The following is a 16,218-nucleotide window of genomic DNA, read 5'->3' as shown; positions in this document are numbered from 1 at the left end:
TGCTGTGTCTGAAAATGAAGGCTATAGAGTCACTGAACCAGAAAACAGAGGAAAATGTGAATTGTTCTGTTCTTCCTGGGATTTTATTATAGACATATTTTATTACCCAAATCTGGGTTCCTCAACCTCTGCCTCTCTCCAGATAACACAGAGTCTGGCTTCTCCTTTCCTTTCTGCCTGCCAGATGGTTTATTAGCAATCACTACTCTATACAGAGTTCCAACTCAACACAATGTATGTTATCTTGTTATCACTGTAACAACCCATTGTGTGGATGAAAGAACAAAAGCTTAGAAAAATCCATTTGTCAAAGGTCAAAAGGCTAGTAAGTGGCCAATACAGGACTCAAACCCAGATCTGCCTGCAAGGCCTTTGTTCTTTCCACTACACAATACTTTCTTCCCAAAGGAAAACGTTTGTCACCCCAAATGTGGTTCAGCTCCTTACAGCTTGAGAATGCACATTTTCCTTTGTCAAAGGTGAAGAACCAATGTTGACACTTCAGAGAACAGTATCAAAGTAATTTGCACCCAGAAGTACATTCCAAGCAATATTTTCCCCATATGCTGCCAGTTAACGCTTCCTCCTTGCCTCTTGATGCTGAGACAGCTGTGCAGGCTTTCCTGAGAAATGTTATCATCAAGGCTGCATTATAATGCAAAATACACCGGGACACCAAAAGATGTAATTCCACCTTTGAACATTTACAACGCTGGCTTTCTTGTCCGTTGTGCTTTGGGGTTTCATTGGGGGAAACGGTGGGGAGAGGGAAGAAACAGCAGATAATTATTCTGTGCGTTCTTGCAAATATAAAAAATATGGATTATTCTTTTCTGCCTTTTTTGCTACCTTCATGACACCTCCCACCAAAGCACAAAAAGATCAAGTGAGCAAAAAGGAAGAAATAGAAAATCTACTGTCTGGTTTTGTGGTTTTTTCAATATTCATAAAACTAAGAATGGGAGTAAGGGAAATTGGTAGTTCCACGGACTATGACCTATCAGGCTATACACTTCTTTTGCATCAGCTTCTGCCAACATGGCACCCTGGATCCTCGGTCATCCTAGAGAAAGAAGGAAATCCCCAACGATGTACCAGCTTTTCAGCATCCTATTAATAGGACCCATATCCTTTGTGACTACAGGACTAGAAACTTCAAAAAGGCAACTTTCTTTTTGTTTTTCCTTGACCGCACTGCTCTGCATGCAGGATATTAGTTCCCTGACCAGGGACTGAACCTGCGCCCGCTTCAGTGGAAGCAGAGTCTTAACCACTGGATCACCAGGGAAGTCCCCAAAAAGGCATCTTTACCCATGGTGCCATCTGGATCTTGCTACCTAATTGAGTCTATTTCCTCCAGATTTCCCCAAAGTTCTATAATTTCTCCGGAGCTAAGGCTCTCATTATTAGCAAGTATGTAAAGAAGCAGATGGTAACTCAGAAAGCATGCAAACCACATATGCTCTACCTTTATTCACTCTGATTTCAAGGTTCCACTGCAAGCACACATTCAGTTTACACCTAGCTGAACCTAGTCAATTACACCTCTCTTCTAAGTGAAATGAGCCAGTCAACATTTTGGTCAAATTGTCAACATTTTGACAACCAATCAGAATGTGGAATAGAGCTTCACATGCATGAGTGTGAAAACACACACGCCACACATATATATTCATAAAGGTAAAGGCAGGTGGAAACATACATCTAGTGCCTTGCCATCCCCAAGTTTTTCACCTACATGCAGTGGAGACAGAGCCTGCATCTTTCCTCAAGATTAATAAGATGCCCCCGAGGCCAGTGGGGGTGGTCTCATCTGACATGAGCCTTGCTTGTTTTTAGGCTTCCCACTGTACTAAGTACACTGAAGTCACATCACAGGCACATTCATCCTAAGCAAATTCTATGCTACCCCACCAGCCACCAGAGAGAACAAGAGAGAGAGTAAAAATAAGAATATGAAATTCCCATCCCTAGGCTCTTTCCACCATTCAGACCAAAACTGGACTCCAGGCAGGGAACAGCTACAGTGAAATGGAGAGAGAAATATAACAGAATAATTTTTAGCTTTTGAGTTTCTGTGGGCCAAGTTTCTAGTGATGTAAGGAAAGTTTAGAATGGTAGTTTGGGCTATAAAATCTACTTCCTCACCCTCCCAGCACACACACACACACACACACACACACACACACACACCTGTTGTACACACACCCTTGCTGTAGCTTCATGGGCAAGATTGTCATGGGCAAGACTAAAAGCTCCCCACTAATAATCCAGCCCTCTTCAGGATGGTTGCTGATGGCTGGAATTTAAGAAAAATGAAAATCACCTCATTTAGGATGAGTTTCAGCTAAAGGAGATTCATTTGCAACCCTAATCCAGGGTCTACACTGTAGGTAAAACTAAAGCAAACGTCAGGCTTCCCCACTGGAGTCTCCTGGTGGCCGCATTGTAGTAGGAGAGTCCCGGAGATGACTCCACCTCTAGCAAAGCTTTCCTCTTCAGAAACCTTTAAACTTTCCCAAGATCACCTTCTTCAAAGTGAAGTGTTCCATAAATCTCCAAAGTGAAACACCTGACTTGCTACAATTAGATCTGTCCATGATAAAGTGAGATCCTATCAAGTTCTTTTTGTTTTCCCAATTATGATATGAACATACTGAGGGATGTTTGCAAGGCAGTAACATTCATCCTTTATATTTCAAGTGGTTCCCATGTTCTTCCTTTGTATGGAAATGCTTTCCTTCTTCCTCATTTAGCCAACTCTTCTTCCTCCTTCAAGACTCAACACAAGTGTTTCCCCTTTCAGGAAGCCTTCCCCAATATCCGCCCTTTACATAATTCTTATCATATTGTGCCTCTCCCTCACTGCCCATGCTTTATGGCAGGGATTATGCTTATTTGCCTGTGTATCTTCAAGCTTGGCATAGTACCTGGACTTAGCAGCTGTTCAACTAAGGCCTGTAGAATAAATGGACCTAAGACTCTAGAAGTAATGATTAGAATACTTGGCATATCTTATCTCTAATCCTAATTATATCCTTTCAAGGTATTATTATGCACACTCTACAGACTGGGAAAATTGAGATGTTAAGTGTCTTGAGGAACTCCACACAGCAAGCGCAATAAACAGGATTCAACCCTAGGTGTGGGCTTACCCCAAAAACAAGATTTTTTTTCATTTTATCACCTGTCTCCTAAGAATGGATAAAAGGACAAGAGGTCTTTTGGTTTAATTCAGCAAATAAGAATTTGAAGTTTTGGTTTTCATAAATCAGGGATACCTATAAACCTGAAGTCTAAAATAACAGAAGGAATGTAAAATAATCCAGATGAGAGCTAGTAAGAAAATTATTCATACCACTATGATTCTTCATGTCACTGGTATTTGATGCCACTAAGAAGCTTTTACTAATTACTAGTAATTGCTAACATTCACTGAACATCCACTATGCACCAGACACTGTTGTAAGATTTCCATGTGCTTTATCTCATTTCACTTCATCCTCAGCACAGATTTATCAAGTAGATACCATTATTATCCCCTTTTACTGATGAGGAATCTGAAGTTGAGAGAGGCTGGAATAATTTGCCCCAAGGCCACATCATTAATGAGTGGTAGAAGTTTCACTCCAGAAACTTTCTCTCCTTGATCTGCTCTTCTAGGTGGAGAAGAAGCCTGGTGAAAATCAAGTGTGCTCTCAAATATGCCAGATCCTAGATGCATGTTGGGTCAAAGATGATATGGATAGATCAGCCATTCATTCCATAGTTAAAAGGCTCCCCTTTGCTTTTCCATTCCCTCAACAATTTATCCTCGGAAAGGTCTGCACTTTTAAAATCATAAAGCTTTCAATGAAGCAAGGAGCAAAGTACACAAATGCATGGTTATGGACTCAGTCTTCTTCCATTTGTACATTAAAATATGCTGAGAAGTCATTTTTTAAAATTTTATCTTCGGGAAGTTTTTTTTTATTCTGTGTGTGCATGAAAGAAGCAAATGCCAAGATAGAGAGTGAATTCGATAACCTTATAATGACGATGGCTCTGTTTTACATGGGAGCATCATTTCACTTAACAGGATCTAATAAGGCAGGGTAGTCAAGTCACCAGGCTGCCCTGTGTCTGCAGAGTTTCTAATATTCTGTATAGCACCAAATCTCTCTCCTGAGATCCCTGGGAAGGATGCATGATGGCAGAGCTCTTGTATGACATTCATCTTCATGAGTGAACTGTTCCATCTCCTCTCACGAGCAGAGATAAATGTCAGAAGAGATCGGCTGTTATGTATTACATGGCCACTCTGAGCATGCAGCTTCCCTCCCTCTGCCCTTCGGCACCAAAATTACTTTAGACCAGAGCTGGAAGAAAATTCAAAAAGGTGTGAGGCTGTGTACATTAGAGGGAGAAGCAGACCGCGGGGAAGTAAATAAAGCAGAAACTAAAACAGTCCTTGCCTACTTTTACAAGAGGCATGGAAAAATAAGCCTGCCCATTTCTGTTCTTCCCTCTGGAGGATTCCTTTTGATTTTCTGGCTTAGGGATCTGCCAGGTGGGTGGGCGAGGGGGTGGGATGGGGGGGAGGAGGTACCCCAGGGGAGGGGCAAGAAGGTCAGATCTACTGAACACAGGGAGAAGATATTAGAATTTCTCTTTAAATTTATTATGATCTAATAAGGAAGAAAGAAAGTTGTCTAAGATTTAATATGGGGATGGACAACGCTGCCCTTATGCTGTCCAAGTCAAGCTGCTATGATGAATAATTATAAAACAAGCTAGATTACATTATAGCAGTCTTATCCATTCTTCTCTGTTGTTTTCCAGGGCTGGAATATGAAAAATACATTACATTTTATATCTATGGTTTTCATATGTCAGGTAGTTTAGTATCGATTGCTGTACAGTAGGCTTCCTGAGGGAGGGATGAGAATAGCTTACCATCTCTCTCATTCTTTAGATTTTAGCTTCTGGCAAGGTATTTAAACTTGCAGAAGCCTTCTCTAGTGGATTTACAGATTATATTATCTAAATTAAACTAAACCCTGCAATATAGATAATTAGTTTTTTCTAAATTCTGCTTGGAATTCAGAGATTGATAATAATATTACATTTTAAACAAAAATGACTGAGAAAATGGATGATAATATTACATTTTAAACAAAAATGACCGAGAAAATGAAAGAATTGACATGGCCTACCTCCTACCTTAATATTAGCTCTTTCTCAAGAATTCTTATTTGTGTAAAAATTATCTAATTAGATCGGAGAAGTTAACCACAATTTTTCAAAATTAGCCAAAAGGCAATTTACAACTATATTTTTCATGGTAAACCTTAAGGGTATAGGATGCCCCAAGTTACCAATAGTAAAAAAAATATATAACAATTTTACATTTAAAATTTAAAGATTTAAATTTAAAATTATTTCTTTCATCTTTTCCCCATGACTTAAACCTCTAAACTTTCTGCATGTTTTCTAGTATGCATAATATGTTAGTATAGTAAGGCGTGTATAATTGATTTTTTAAAATTATGAACAATTCTATATTAAAAGTACATGGATTAGTATATCTTATCAAAATAGTTTGGAGATCACTTTCTAAGTGATGATGTTCGGACCCACAAATCAGTCAGCCCACCTCCTTAACTGATCACTGTTTCTATCACTTTTTGAAGGAAATGGATATCCCATTCTTTCTGAGTACTCTTTTCTTTCACCCTCCCATAGATATACTCAGGTACTATGGTTCTCTCCACAATAAGCACTCTGGCACCCCCTTTAGAACATGGTACTAAATATAAGAATGTAATAGAAATAAGACTTCTGAGTTCCTGATGACATACTGGAGACAAAGAAATAGGAGGTAAATTTCTCCCAAATTAATACATTAGAGAGCATAAAATCAGGGATGAAGCCAAAAAATCTCCAAAAGCAGATCAACTCAAAGATTGTGATGGGTAAAAGAGAGAAATAAATACATTGTATAATCTAAGGCATTCTATGGTAGGGAAAGGCACTCTGATTTGCGGTTGAATAGAGATACACATAATCTATCTATCCTGTTGTTAGATCACATTATTGGAAATATGTTAACACTGTGCGGTGAATTGGTGTAAAACAAACTATGTTATAATGTAGCAATCTTATCCATTCATCTCTGTTGTATTCATGGCTGGAAGATGAAAAATGAATTACATTACGCATTCATGGTTTTCATGTTACCCCTCTGTTACTCTTTAATCACATAACAACTGTCTTGTTAATGAATCTAAAAGCTATTAACATTAACATTGGCTTTCTTTAGGCCAAGGCTCTGCTTTGGGATGTTTGATTTCTTCCTTTTCATCTTGGCAGATTCTAAATCCCCTTAAGCCCACGCCTTATCCCCCACCTCCAAGGAAGCAGCCTCCAGGGAGGGCTATTCCCCCCCTCCCCCAGAGGATGCTGAATGTTAGGTTTGTCCAACTAACCTAACCAACTCTTACTAACCTCCAGATCCAATCCCACTGCAAGCTGGGTCTTTCATGTTTATTTAGAATTACTATTTCTTGAGGACACTAAAAGTTATTCTTGACACATCAAAGTCCAAATTTATTCTTCCATTATTTTCCCCTACAGCTGTGGTCCCTATCACCTTGAGATGATTTTAGTCTCAATCTCTTTGGACCATAAGAGGATTCTGAGAGTCTGTAGATAGGTGGGTCAGAAAGTCATTGCTATGGAAAACCCAACAACATTGTATGGCTTTGCTACTGTTCTGAAGAATATAAGGAAAATACTACCCAGGTCCATAGTCTAATACATCCAAGACTAAAGACTGCTGACTCTTTCATTACAAACTGTTAGCCCATCTCTGTGCTTTATAGACTATCCTTACTTCTATGGTGAAGATTGCCCTTGTGCCTGATAGAGCAACAAGATTCTTGACCTTCCTATCTGTCAATGCTCCTGTCCTTACAGTCTCAAAAACCAAGAGGCATAAGCATTTTTACTTTTTCTTTTTGATATTTGCAACTATCCTGAACTCAAGAATGCCTGAGAATATTTTTAGGGGCCTCCTGTAATCTCAGAAAGAGATATAAATTACTTTATCCAAGAAAATAAGTACTAGCCTATCAGTTTTTTATAAGAAACCAGCAACAAGCTAATAATTAGCTACATAGTTTCTACCTGTCCACACTCCCTATACTTTTACTTGTCTTATGAATTTGTATTTTATTTTCTATCAAAGGAAAATGCACAAATAAGCAATTTATGGGTCTGGAATGCATGCATGTATTTTATCAAAATATATGGATAATTCAAATTTCATTACAACTCTACAGGATAAATTGATGAAAGTGGCTACTGATCAAGAGTTGAAGATGAATTCTGAAAATACCTTTCTCTTCTATTTTTTCCAAAATTTATCTTTCTGTGGAGGAACAGTTACTTAAGTATATTTCTCACATATTCATGTTTATCTGCTTTGGAAGACTGAAGCATGGGATGGATAAGAATAAGTTAGAATATCTCACACTTTTTGTTCACTGGGACCGATGGAAACAGGAAAAGAACTGAAGCTTGATGCACTAATCATAGGTTGAGTCTATATAATAATATCCAACAGTAAGGTCTAAAGGTTTTAAGGTGTTTAAATAAGAATAGATGACTTTTCAGAAAATCAAAAGATATTTCTTGAGGTCTACTGTGGGTGCCATTTAACACGCTTAGGCTTCTGAAGGACAGAGCGTTTGCCATTGGAAGAGTGACAAGTACAGCAGACAAGCACAGATTGCTCAGGTTTATAAGATTAACATGGAGAAGCAGGAAATTGAGAGAGAACAAAAGAGCAAAGGAAGCTAACAACACTCTAACTTACTTGTAATAACAGATTTCATAGCCTGTCCGTACCCAGGCAGGTCTGCCAAGAAGAGCCTCCTTCACAGAATACAGAGTTGGCTGCATCCCTACACAAAATAAAGGCAGGATTAATCCATTAGGTGGGGGGGGGGGAATAAAAAAGGAGAGCTGTGGTAGGTTGAATAATGGCCCTCAAAGATACCCAGGTTTAATCCATGAAAGCTGTATATTAACCTTATATGACAAAAGGGACTTTGTAGATATGATTAAATTAAGTATCTTGAGATGGGGAGATTATCCTGGTGGGCCCTAAATTCAATCACACATGTCTTTCCAAGAGGGAGGTAGAGAGAGGTTTGACTACAGAGGAAAAGCAATGTGGCCAAAGCAGAGAGATTTGAAGATGATATGCAGCTGACTTTGCAGATGGAAGAAAGGGCCATGAGCCAAGGAATGTGAGGAACATACCTCTAAAAGCTGGAAGAGGAAAGGAAACAAATAATCCCCTAGAATGTCCAGAGGAAGCATGGCCTTTCCAACACCTTGACTTAAGACCAGTGAAACTGATTTGGGACTTGTGGACTCCAGAACTGTAAGAGAATACATTTGTCTTCTTTGAAGCCACAAAATGTGTGACAATTTGTTACAGCCACTGCATCAAGTGAATACAAGAGTCAAGGCTTACCTTTTCTCTTTCTATACCAGCAAGAGTCTATTTAATCAGTACAAAATAGAGGTAATGTCCTATGCTCGGACCTGGAGCTACGGGGAATATTTTTTCCTTACTCAGAGCCACTAATACATTAGTATGTGAGCAATAACAAGCAGAATTTACCATTTCTAGAAACATTCAAAATAAATATGGGCTACTAGTCAGTCATTGTCCCTCGAACGTCTCCTCTAAAATTGCCACAGGTATTCAGGAGAATTTAAACTTTCTCCAGAGTTTTCTGAGAGTGTAAATCAGTGTTGTCCAATGGAATTGTGCCGTTTGCCTGTCTGTGACAAATATCAACAGATCAATACATTTGCTCCTATGGGATTTAGGAGGTGGAGAGAAGGAATAAATGAGAGGGCTCACTGGCCTCAAAAAGTTCAAGGTGGGGCAAGGGAGGCAGGAAGTGGTGGAAAGTTATGTGAGGTATTAACATTTCATAGCAGAGGGAGAGTTTCAAGCTTCCCCTCCCATAGTAGCAATTTACCATAGGTTGGCGGCTGTCTTGCCATACCTGGCAACCAAAACATGTCAGCCCAACTTCAAACCCTTTGCAACCCAAGCAGGGCTTCTGATAATAATTCAAGCACTCAAAAGTGACATCGTTTTTGGTGTTATTGAGAAAGTCTCTATTTCCCAAGAGCTCATACCGTAATTGAACTGGCTGTTGGCCTTCTCACAGTTGATAATGTTGAAGCGATAAGGGACCGCATCCCTCATACCGCTCACCTTGAAGTAGAACCACTGCTGGTGCTGCGTGCTATTCACATCAGCATTGATCAGTAAGTCGTACTCCAACCTACAAAGTCAGAAGCAAGATCAGAGGGTTAAAAGCCTTTAAGAGAACTTCCAACACTGAGAAATCTACACATCTCAGGTTCTGGATGACAGATGTAAGATCCAGGATCTTGGTTGGCTGGTAAGTTATAGTTGTCATCCTTATCTCACAATATTGGACAGAGGCTTTAGAAATTTAAGGAGGGGGATCAGTGTCCTGGTATTAGAAGAGTCAGTTATACAATTATAGCCTATCTTTTTATTAAATGGTAATAAAGTTTCTGTCCAGCTGGAAAAATGCAAGTGTGCTATATCCCAGAGAAAATGTGGTCACATCTGGTTGGATATGCCATTACTATTTGATGTTAGACATGACTTTTGAGCATCAGTCTCCTGAAATGAAAAATAGAAATAGTGTCTAGGGACTTCCCTGGTGGCACAGTGGTTAAGAATCCACCTGCCAATGCAGGGGACATGGGTTCGAGCCCTGGTCGGGGAAGATCCCACATGCCGTGGAACAACTAAGACCATGCGCCACAACTACTGAGCCAGTGCTCTAGAGCCTGCGAGCCACCACTACTGAGCCTGCGTGCCACAACTACTCAAGCCCGTGCTCCTAGAGCCCATGCTCCACAACAAAGAGAAGCCACCGCAATGAGAAACCTGCACACTGAAATGAAGTGTAGCCCCTGCTGGCCGCAACTGGAGAAAGCCCGAACGCAGCAACAAAGACCCAACACAGCCGTAAATAAATAAATTAATTAATAAATTTTAAAAAAAGAAACGGTGCCTAAACTTGCAGTACTGTTTGTAAAGATTAAGTAGTATGATATATGTAAATCCCCAGCAAGGCAACAAACATGAATTAGACTAGCAATGAAAGATTTCTCTGTTTGTTTTTTCCCTTTTTAACTGATTTAGTTTACATGAAGTAAAGTACACAGATCTTCAATGTACAGCTCAACGAGTTTAAGCAAATTCATCTGGATACACCTGTGTGACAACTCCCTGGATCAATATGTAGAACAGTTCCGGCACCCCAGAAAGTCCTCATGTGTCCCCACCCAATCACTATGTGGCCAAAAAATTACTTTTTCAAGCTTGAGCAACAGAATTAGCAATGAAGCTTTGACTTAAACATTATCATCAGGATATTTCATTTTCAAAAGTATTCTTATCCCATCCCCTTGGAATGCTCTTTGAGTTGCTCTTCTAGAAAGGGCAATGGTTTTGCCCTGATTCATTCATACTCTCCTACTCTGGCCCTCTGATTAAATGGCAGTGTATAGTGAGATTTGTGGAAGGGGAGAGCTTTGTTGAAGCCGTAGCAGAGCAGATGGTGTCCTACCCCTCCCATCGTCACTATAAGCAACACACTCTAACCACTGAACTCACCACACAATGAATGAAGCTATAGTTGGCACTATAGGGACACTCATGAGAACAATTCCAGGAAGTCTGTGACCCTCAAATTGTCTGCTATGCCCACAATGCTCTCTCCAAAAAGTGATCATAAAAAATCCTTGCCTGTAAGTAGGTTTGTTTTCTGTCATTTGACTCTGTCACCCAGACCACAACTGATGAGTTTAGGATTCTACACTCTGGCCAAAGGCAGATATAAAGAGAAAGACCTGAGTAAGACCAGGAGCTTAGGCACATCCTGGACTGCTCATTGTCTCACTAGGAGATTCCTAATTAGGTCTTCCCTCCTGGATCCTTGGAACATGATAAAGGAAGAGAGTAAATAATAAAAGCAGGAGTTGTAGGAAGAAGAAGCTGAGATAGCAAGCAAGAAAGAGAAGGAGGCTGAGGAGGAATCTTAACATGCCTGCCTTTCCCTTCTCCATCCCAAACAGCTCCACTTGTATTTGTTATATGTTGGGCTTCCATGAAATATTTCATGTACCAAAAAAAATTACTTACCACTCACCACGTCCCAAAAAGGGAAAACTTCGAAAATGTCTCCTTGGGGGGGATACAAAACAGGGCTGAGCCATACTGAGTATGGTCCCTGCAGCTTTCTTTACTTACTCACGCACTTGGATGGCTTTGCGAAGATTTCCAGACTCAAACTTGGAGAAGAACCGTAAGCAGTCAGAAGTGGTGTCTTGCAAAGGCCTGTAATGAAATAGAGAAGCTTTGAACACGGGACTTATTGCTATTCTTGGGCACAGTTTAACATTTCTTAGAGATAAGCTTTCTCTTACAGATCTTTAACCCGAATTTTCACTGTGTTGATTTTAGGAGAAGGAATGGATTACTAACTTAAAATATTCTTAGGCTCATGCCATTAAAAGGATATTCTATACTCCCACCCCCCTCATTCCACTGATGTTCAAGACCACCTACCAAGGCTCATCTAGACTGAAGACAACTTTATTTATAATATCGCTTGGTTGGATGAGCCTCCGGACATCCTCAAATATTTTGATCCTGGAAAGGAAAATTGGAAACATTTTAAGGGTTGGCCCTCACTCCTTACCCCATTCATCCTATGGTCATGTGGGAAGGGCCTTGGGACTCATCAGAGAATTATGAAAGAAAAATGTAATAATGCTCCAACCTTGAGCTGAATGAGTACAAAAAGCACCACCCCTCCTTCCTTTTCTTCTTTATCAAAAAATAAAACTACACTGAGCAGTAGGAATGTAGGAAGCAGTGATGCCAGGTTTTAGTTTTAGGAGGATTCTCTACTCAAAGGAGAGTTTTGTCAAGAGCATTTGGGCTGAGGGACTTTGAAGCCTCTGGTTGTGTGAATAAGTGGGCCCTCTGCACTAAGACAGTTTTGAAGGAGACATTAGGATTGCTGATGGTCTGGGAGGCTCCAATAAGCCTTTGAATTCTTGTGTCATTTATAGTCCTTGGTTCTGTTTGCTCCAGAAGACTATGGTCAATCTTCTCTCTGAGAAACACCAATATCTGGGAGATTTAAGTATGAGGGAGGAAGGATACCTAAGGGATATTTCAGATTCCCTCCTTGAATTTCCAATCCAGGTCTCTGGGGCGGGGAGGGGTAGGAGAAGGGGGAGGGAAGGTCAAAATGAGGCCTAGACTCAGGGGGAAGATGTCCTGTACAGTGGGGAGCTGTTGCTGGGCCAGCCCCTGTGGTGTGTCTCTCAGGAACTTGAGCATGGAGATAAGGTCAGAGGGGTGAGGTCAGAGATGTCAGCCAGGAGACCAAGTGGGAGCAGTTCTTGGGATCCACCATCAATTTGCTGATGAACTTGCTAATAAGTTAAGAAAACTTACCACTATGCACACTTTGCTTCATAGACTTAGTGTATGCATACTTAGTATATTTTCTGGGAAAATAGTTTTCTCCTTGAGTTTAGTAATTTTCTTTTTAATCTCGCTATGCCTATCCAAAGGCAAAGCTCTGTTTCATGCATCCTGGGAATAATCCATCACACAACGTTTCTTCCCTGCAGGATGCATTTTTTTCCCTTACAATCCTCAGTGATGCAGCAAAACTATTCCCCAAGCCAAGTCAGGTTCTATAAGGTTGGGACTGTGGGATGGAGGTCCACCACCTCCTCTCATTAACAAGAGATCAGATTCCAGTTTGAAGTGAATGAGAAAAATGATCCCAAATAATCCATACTTGTTTTTTCCTGAGAACCTTCCCTTAAGGAATGATCCCAGTATTTGGAGAAACTGGATAATCTTTCCCTTTTGTAGGATTTGCAATGGATACGGGGTAAGGGGTTGCATTAGAATCATCTAAGAAATTCTTTTTGTGGAAACGCATGTCTACCACCACCCTACCCTTGGCTCTGAAATGTCCTAGTAGGGAGGCAAGATTGTATATTTGGTGAAAATTTCCTTAAGGCTTTTAACATGCTCCTGACTAATGCTCACTTTCCTGAAGATAACAGAATTATCTGTACAAACCATTCCACCTACAAAAATACTAAAGAAGAAAAAATATATATAGCTCCCAAGTTAGTAGCACCATCACCTTTGGACTCCACATTTACGTTCCAACATGGACTGGGCAGAGAGAGGTGGACAATGTCCCCAGAAATCAGGAAATGCCATCATTGTGAAGTCAGACACAGATCTGGTTCTTCTAGCTTTGGCCATATAAAGATAGGGGTCATGGAAGGCGATATGCGTCGGATGTGTCTGCAGGAGCTTATCTATTAATTCAGCAGTTTCTCTAGGTCTAGTGGAATTGGAAAAGGAGGCACTTATCCTTGGGCAGGAAATCGCATCTATGTCCCAAGCATCCTCTTTGAAAGACGCCTGAATGTCTGAGATTTCACTTCCAGAAGAACCTATCCCAAGAACATTGGATTGTGCATTTTGGTATGGGTTAATTCCAGGTCCTTTTTTGGAGGTTAGATGTATGTTGGACCTCCCCATCTTCACTCTGCTCAGAAGGGAGGTCTGGACAGGGACTTCTCTTTCTTGTCCCCAGGAGATTTGGTCCTTATTCAAGCAAAGCCCTTTTGGGGAGGCAGCAGTCAGAATGTGGTGGTGATTGGCATACTGAGTCTCATCATAGTTCAAACCATCTCCAGGTTTGGACTCCAGTTCCTTCAGGTTAAAAGTGGAAAAGAATACGTCAGTGTTTCTTTCCAAGTAGAGAATACAATCTGATCCCTGCCCTCACTCTCTGGGCACAGAGCTAAGCATAAATCCTGTGCACTGGAAAACTTTTTCCAAGGCCAGTCAAGGAAAGACTAGGCTTCAAGAGTCAAAGAAATGGCAGAATCCTAGAAACGCACACTTGGAAGGGGCATTTGGTGGGGCTAGTATGAGTCTATGCAGTACATGAACGCCTCCTACAACACCCCCAATCATTCACAGTCTGGTTGGACGACTCATTTACAGAAGCTTCCCTGTATCCCAAGGTGGTTCCTTCTATTTGAGGATCATTCTGATTGTTTAAGAAAAATTCTTTTTTACTCTGAATTAAAATTTCCTTCCCTGAAACTTTTACCCACTGATGCCCTTCTGCTTTCTAGAGTGAAATACAATATGTCAACTCCCTTCTATAAGTGACTTAGCTTGTACCCTTAGATATGGCCAAATTCATGGTTTATTAAGAGTCATAAGAAAATAATGGAGGTCCAAAAGCAGGTCTAAATTTTGGTGGGAGAACAGCAGAAGAAGCAGCAGCAACCAACCACTGGATTAACATGACCAGGTATAAGGTGCTTGATTTGCTTCTGCTAACAAAGAAACCCTAGAATCAGGCTGGTCACCTTCAGAAAGCCATCTCATACAACCATCCCACTCTCACAAGAGAACGGTTAAATCACCATGAATTTTCACTTGCTTTCCCAGGACGTGAGAGTAGGGGACCTTGCCCACCAGACAACAGGCAGCAATGTGAACCTTCATCCTACTTCCTTCCGAGGTGATGGGTGTCAGATTGTATTGATAGGACCCTTGCATGCATCCTATCTCTGCCACCTTCTCACATTTTTGTTTAGCCTTTTACTTCCCTCTCAGAAAGATCCCAGAAGCAGATTGCTAAAGATGAGCAATGCTTTCCATCTGGAGACCAGTTTCGATTCCCAGGGTCTGCAAAGAACCCATTAGCATCACCGAGGAGTAGAACCACAGCATACATTCTACCTCAAAACTGCAGGAGAGCTCAAGACACATTGCCTTGTATTGCATCAGTTCCTCTTCAGGTCGATCAAGACCAGGTTTGGAGCTCAGCTTGTTCACATCTGTTTCCAAGTCATCATCCTACAATGGCACATTCAAAAAATATGTTACAATCAGGAGAGCCATCCTGAGAAATACCGAGACAAGCTACAGATGTGACTTTTCAGAATCCTGGGACACGGTTTCCTTGCCTCCAAGTTACAGTGCTAGCCTAGTCAAGGATAATTTAATATGTAAGGTTGTATTTTTTAAATACAAAGAAAGATTATAATTTTTCTCAGTGTTCATGTTAGTATTTATCAGCCTTCATCATAAATAATTTATGTAAAATGAGATGAACTATGTAAACAATGAAGCACAATACCAAAGAATTGTTTTTATCTCATCACCACTGTCTTTGACATAACTGTAATTGTCGTACCTATTCATCTATCTACCTATTTAGGTCACTCTTTTCACAAACGTTTAATGAGCACCTACTATGAGTGGGCACTCTCCTAGGTACTAAAGATTCACTGATAATTGAACAGACCAAGGTCCATGATTCCATAGAACTTGCCTTCTAGTGAGAAAAGGAAGACAGTAAGAAAGCAAACAAATGAGCAAAGTAACTTCGAACAGTGATAAATGTCATGGGAAGAATGAGAGGTGGTGAAGTGATTGTGAGTGAGGCTGGGGTACAAAGAAGCTAAGGAGGTCACATTTTAACAATAACGGCCAACAAGGCAAAGACTTGGGGAAAGAAATTACTAACAGAAAAAGAAAAAAAAAAGCAACTTAAATTTGCTTACAGAAAGAAGGTGGCTGAATGTATACGCTCATATACAAGAATTTATATATATAACTGAATCACTGTTGTATAGCAGAAATTAACACATTATAAATCAATTATACTTCAACAAAATAAATTAAAAAAAATTTTTTTTAAATAAGAGGAAGACTATAGGAGTCAAGATTCCAGAAGCAGGTATGATGCTTTGCCTTCCAGGCTCTGGGGAGGAGGTTGTAACCTCCTACTATACCTTTATCCCTTTGTACATTTAAAAGTTCACCGAGTCACCACCAGCCTTTTCTTCATTGGGCTGAATAATACCAGACCTTTTATTTCTTCTTCTAGATCATCATTTCATAATAGTTTAACAGTGATGGTGACTCTACTCCAAATACTTCTGCATTTTTCAAAGGTTATAGAATGTTACAGAGAATGGACATAGTTCAATCTCTTCATCTTTCTGTGCCTCTCTTAGATCAAGTTTCCCTAATAA

The 16,218-nt window shown here is 40.3% G+C and overlaps 1 protein-coding gene across 1 annotated transcript in view; it reads right to left on the bottom strand.

Moving 5' to 3' along the window:
- Positions 1-16,218, bottom strand: part of AGBL1 (AGBL carboxypeptidase 1) — an 803,597-nt gene that overhangs the window by 593,725 nt on the left and 193,654 nt on the right. Inside the window, 6 exon segments of the mRNA XM_082388897.1 lie at positions 7,859-7,946; positions 9,205-9,353; positions 11,363-11,449; positions 11,681-11,764; positions 13,290-13,870; positions 14,918-15,034. Of these exon segments, the coding sequence (XP_082245023.1) occupies positions 7,859-7,946; positions 9,205-9,353; positions 11,363-11,449; positions 11,681-11,764; positions 13,290-13,870; positions 14,918-15,034 (1,106 nt within the window).

The sequence above is a fragment of the Balaenoptera borealis genome (genome assembly GCF_965194805.1).
Source record: "Balaenoptera borealis genome assembly, chromosome: 3".
NCBI classification, from domain to species: Eukaryota; Metazoa; Chordata; class Mammalia; order Artiodactyla; family Balaenopteridae; genus Balaenoptera; species Balaenoptera borealis.
This window is presented reverse-complemented; position numbering and strand designations above follow the sequence as displayed.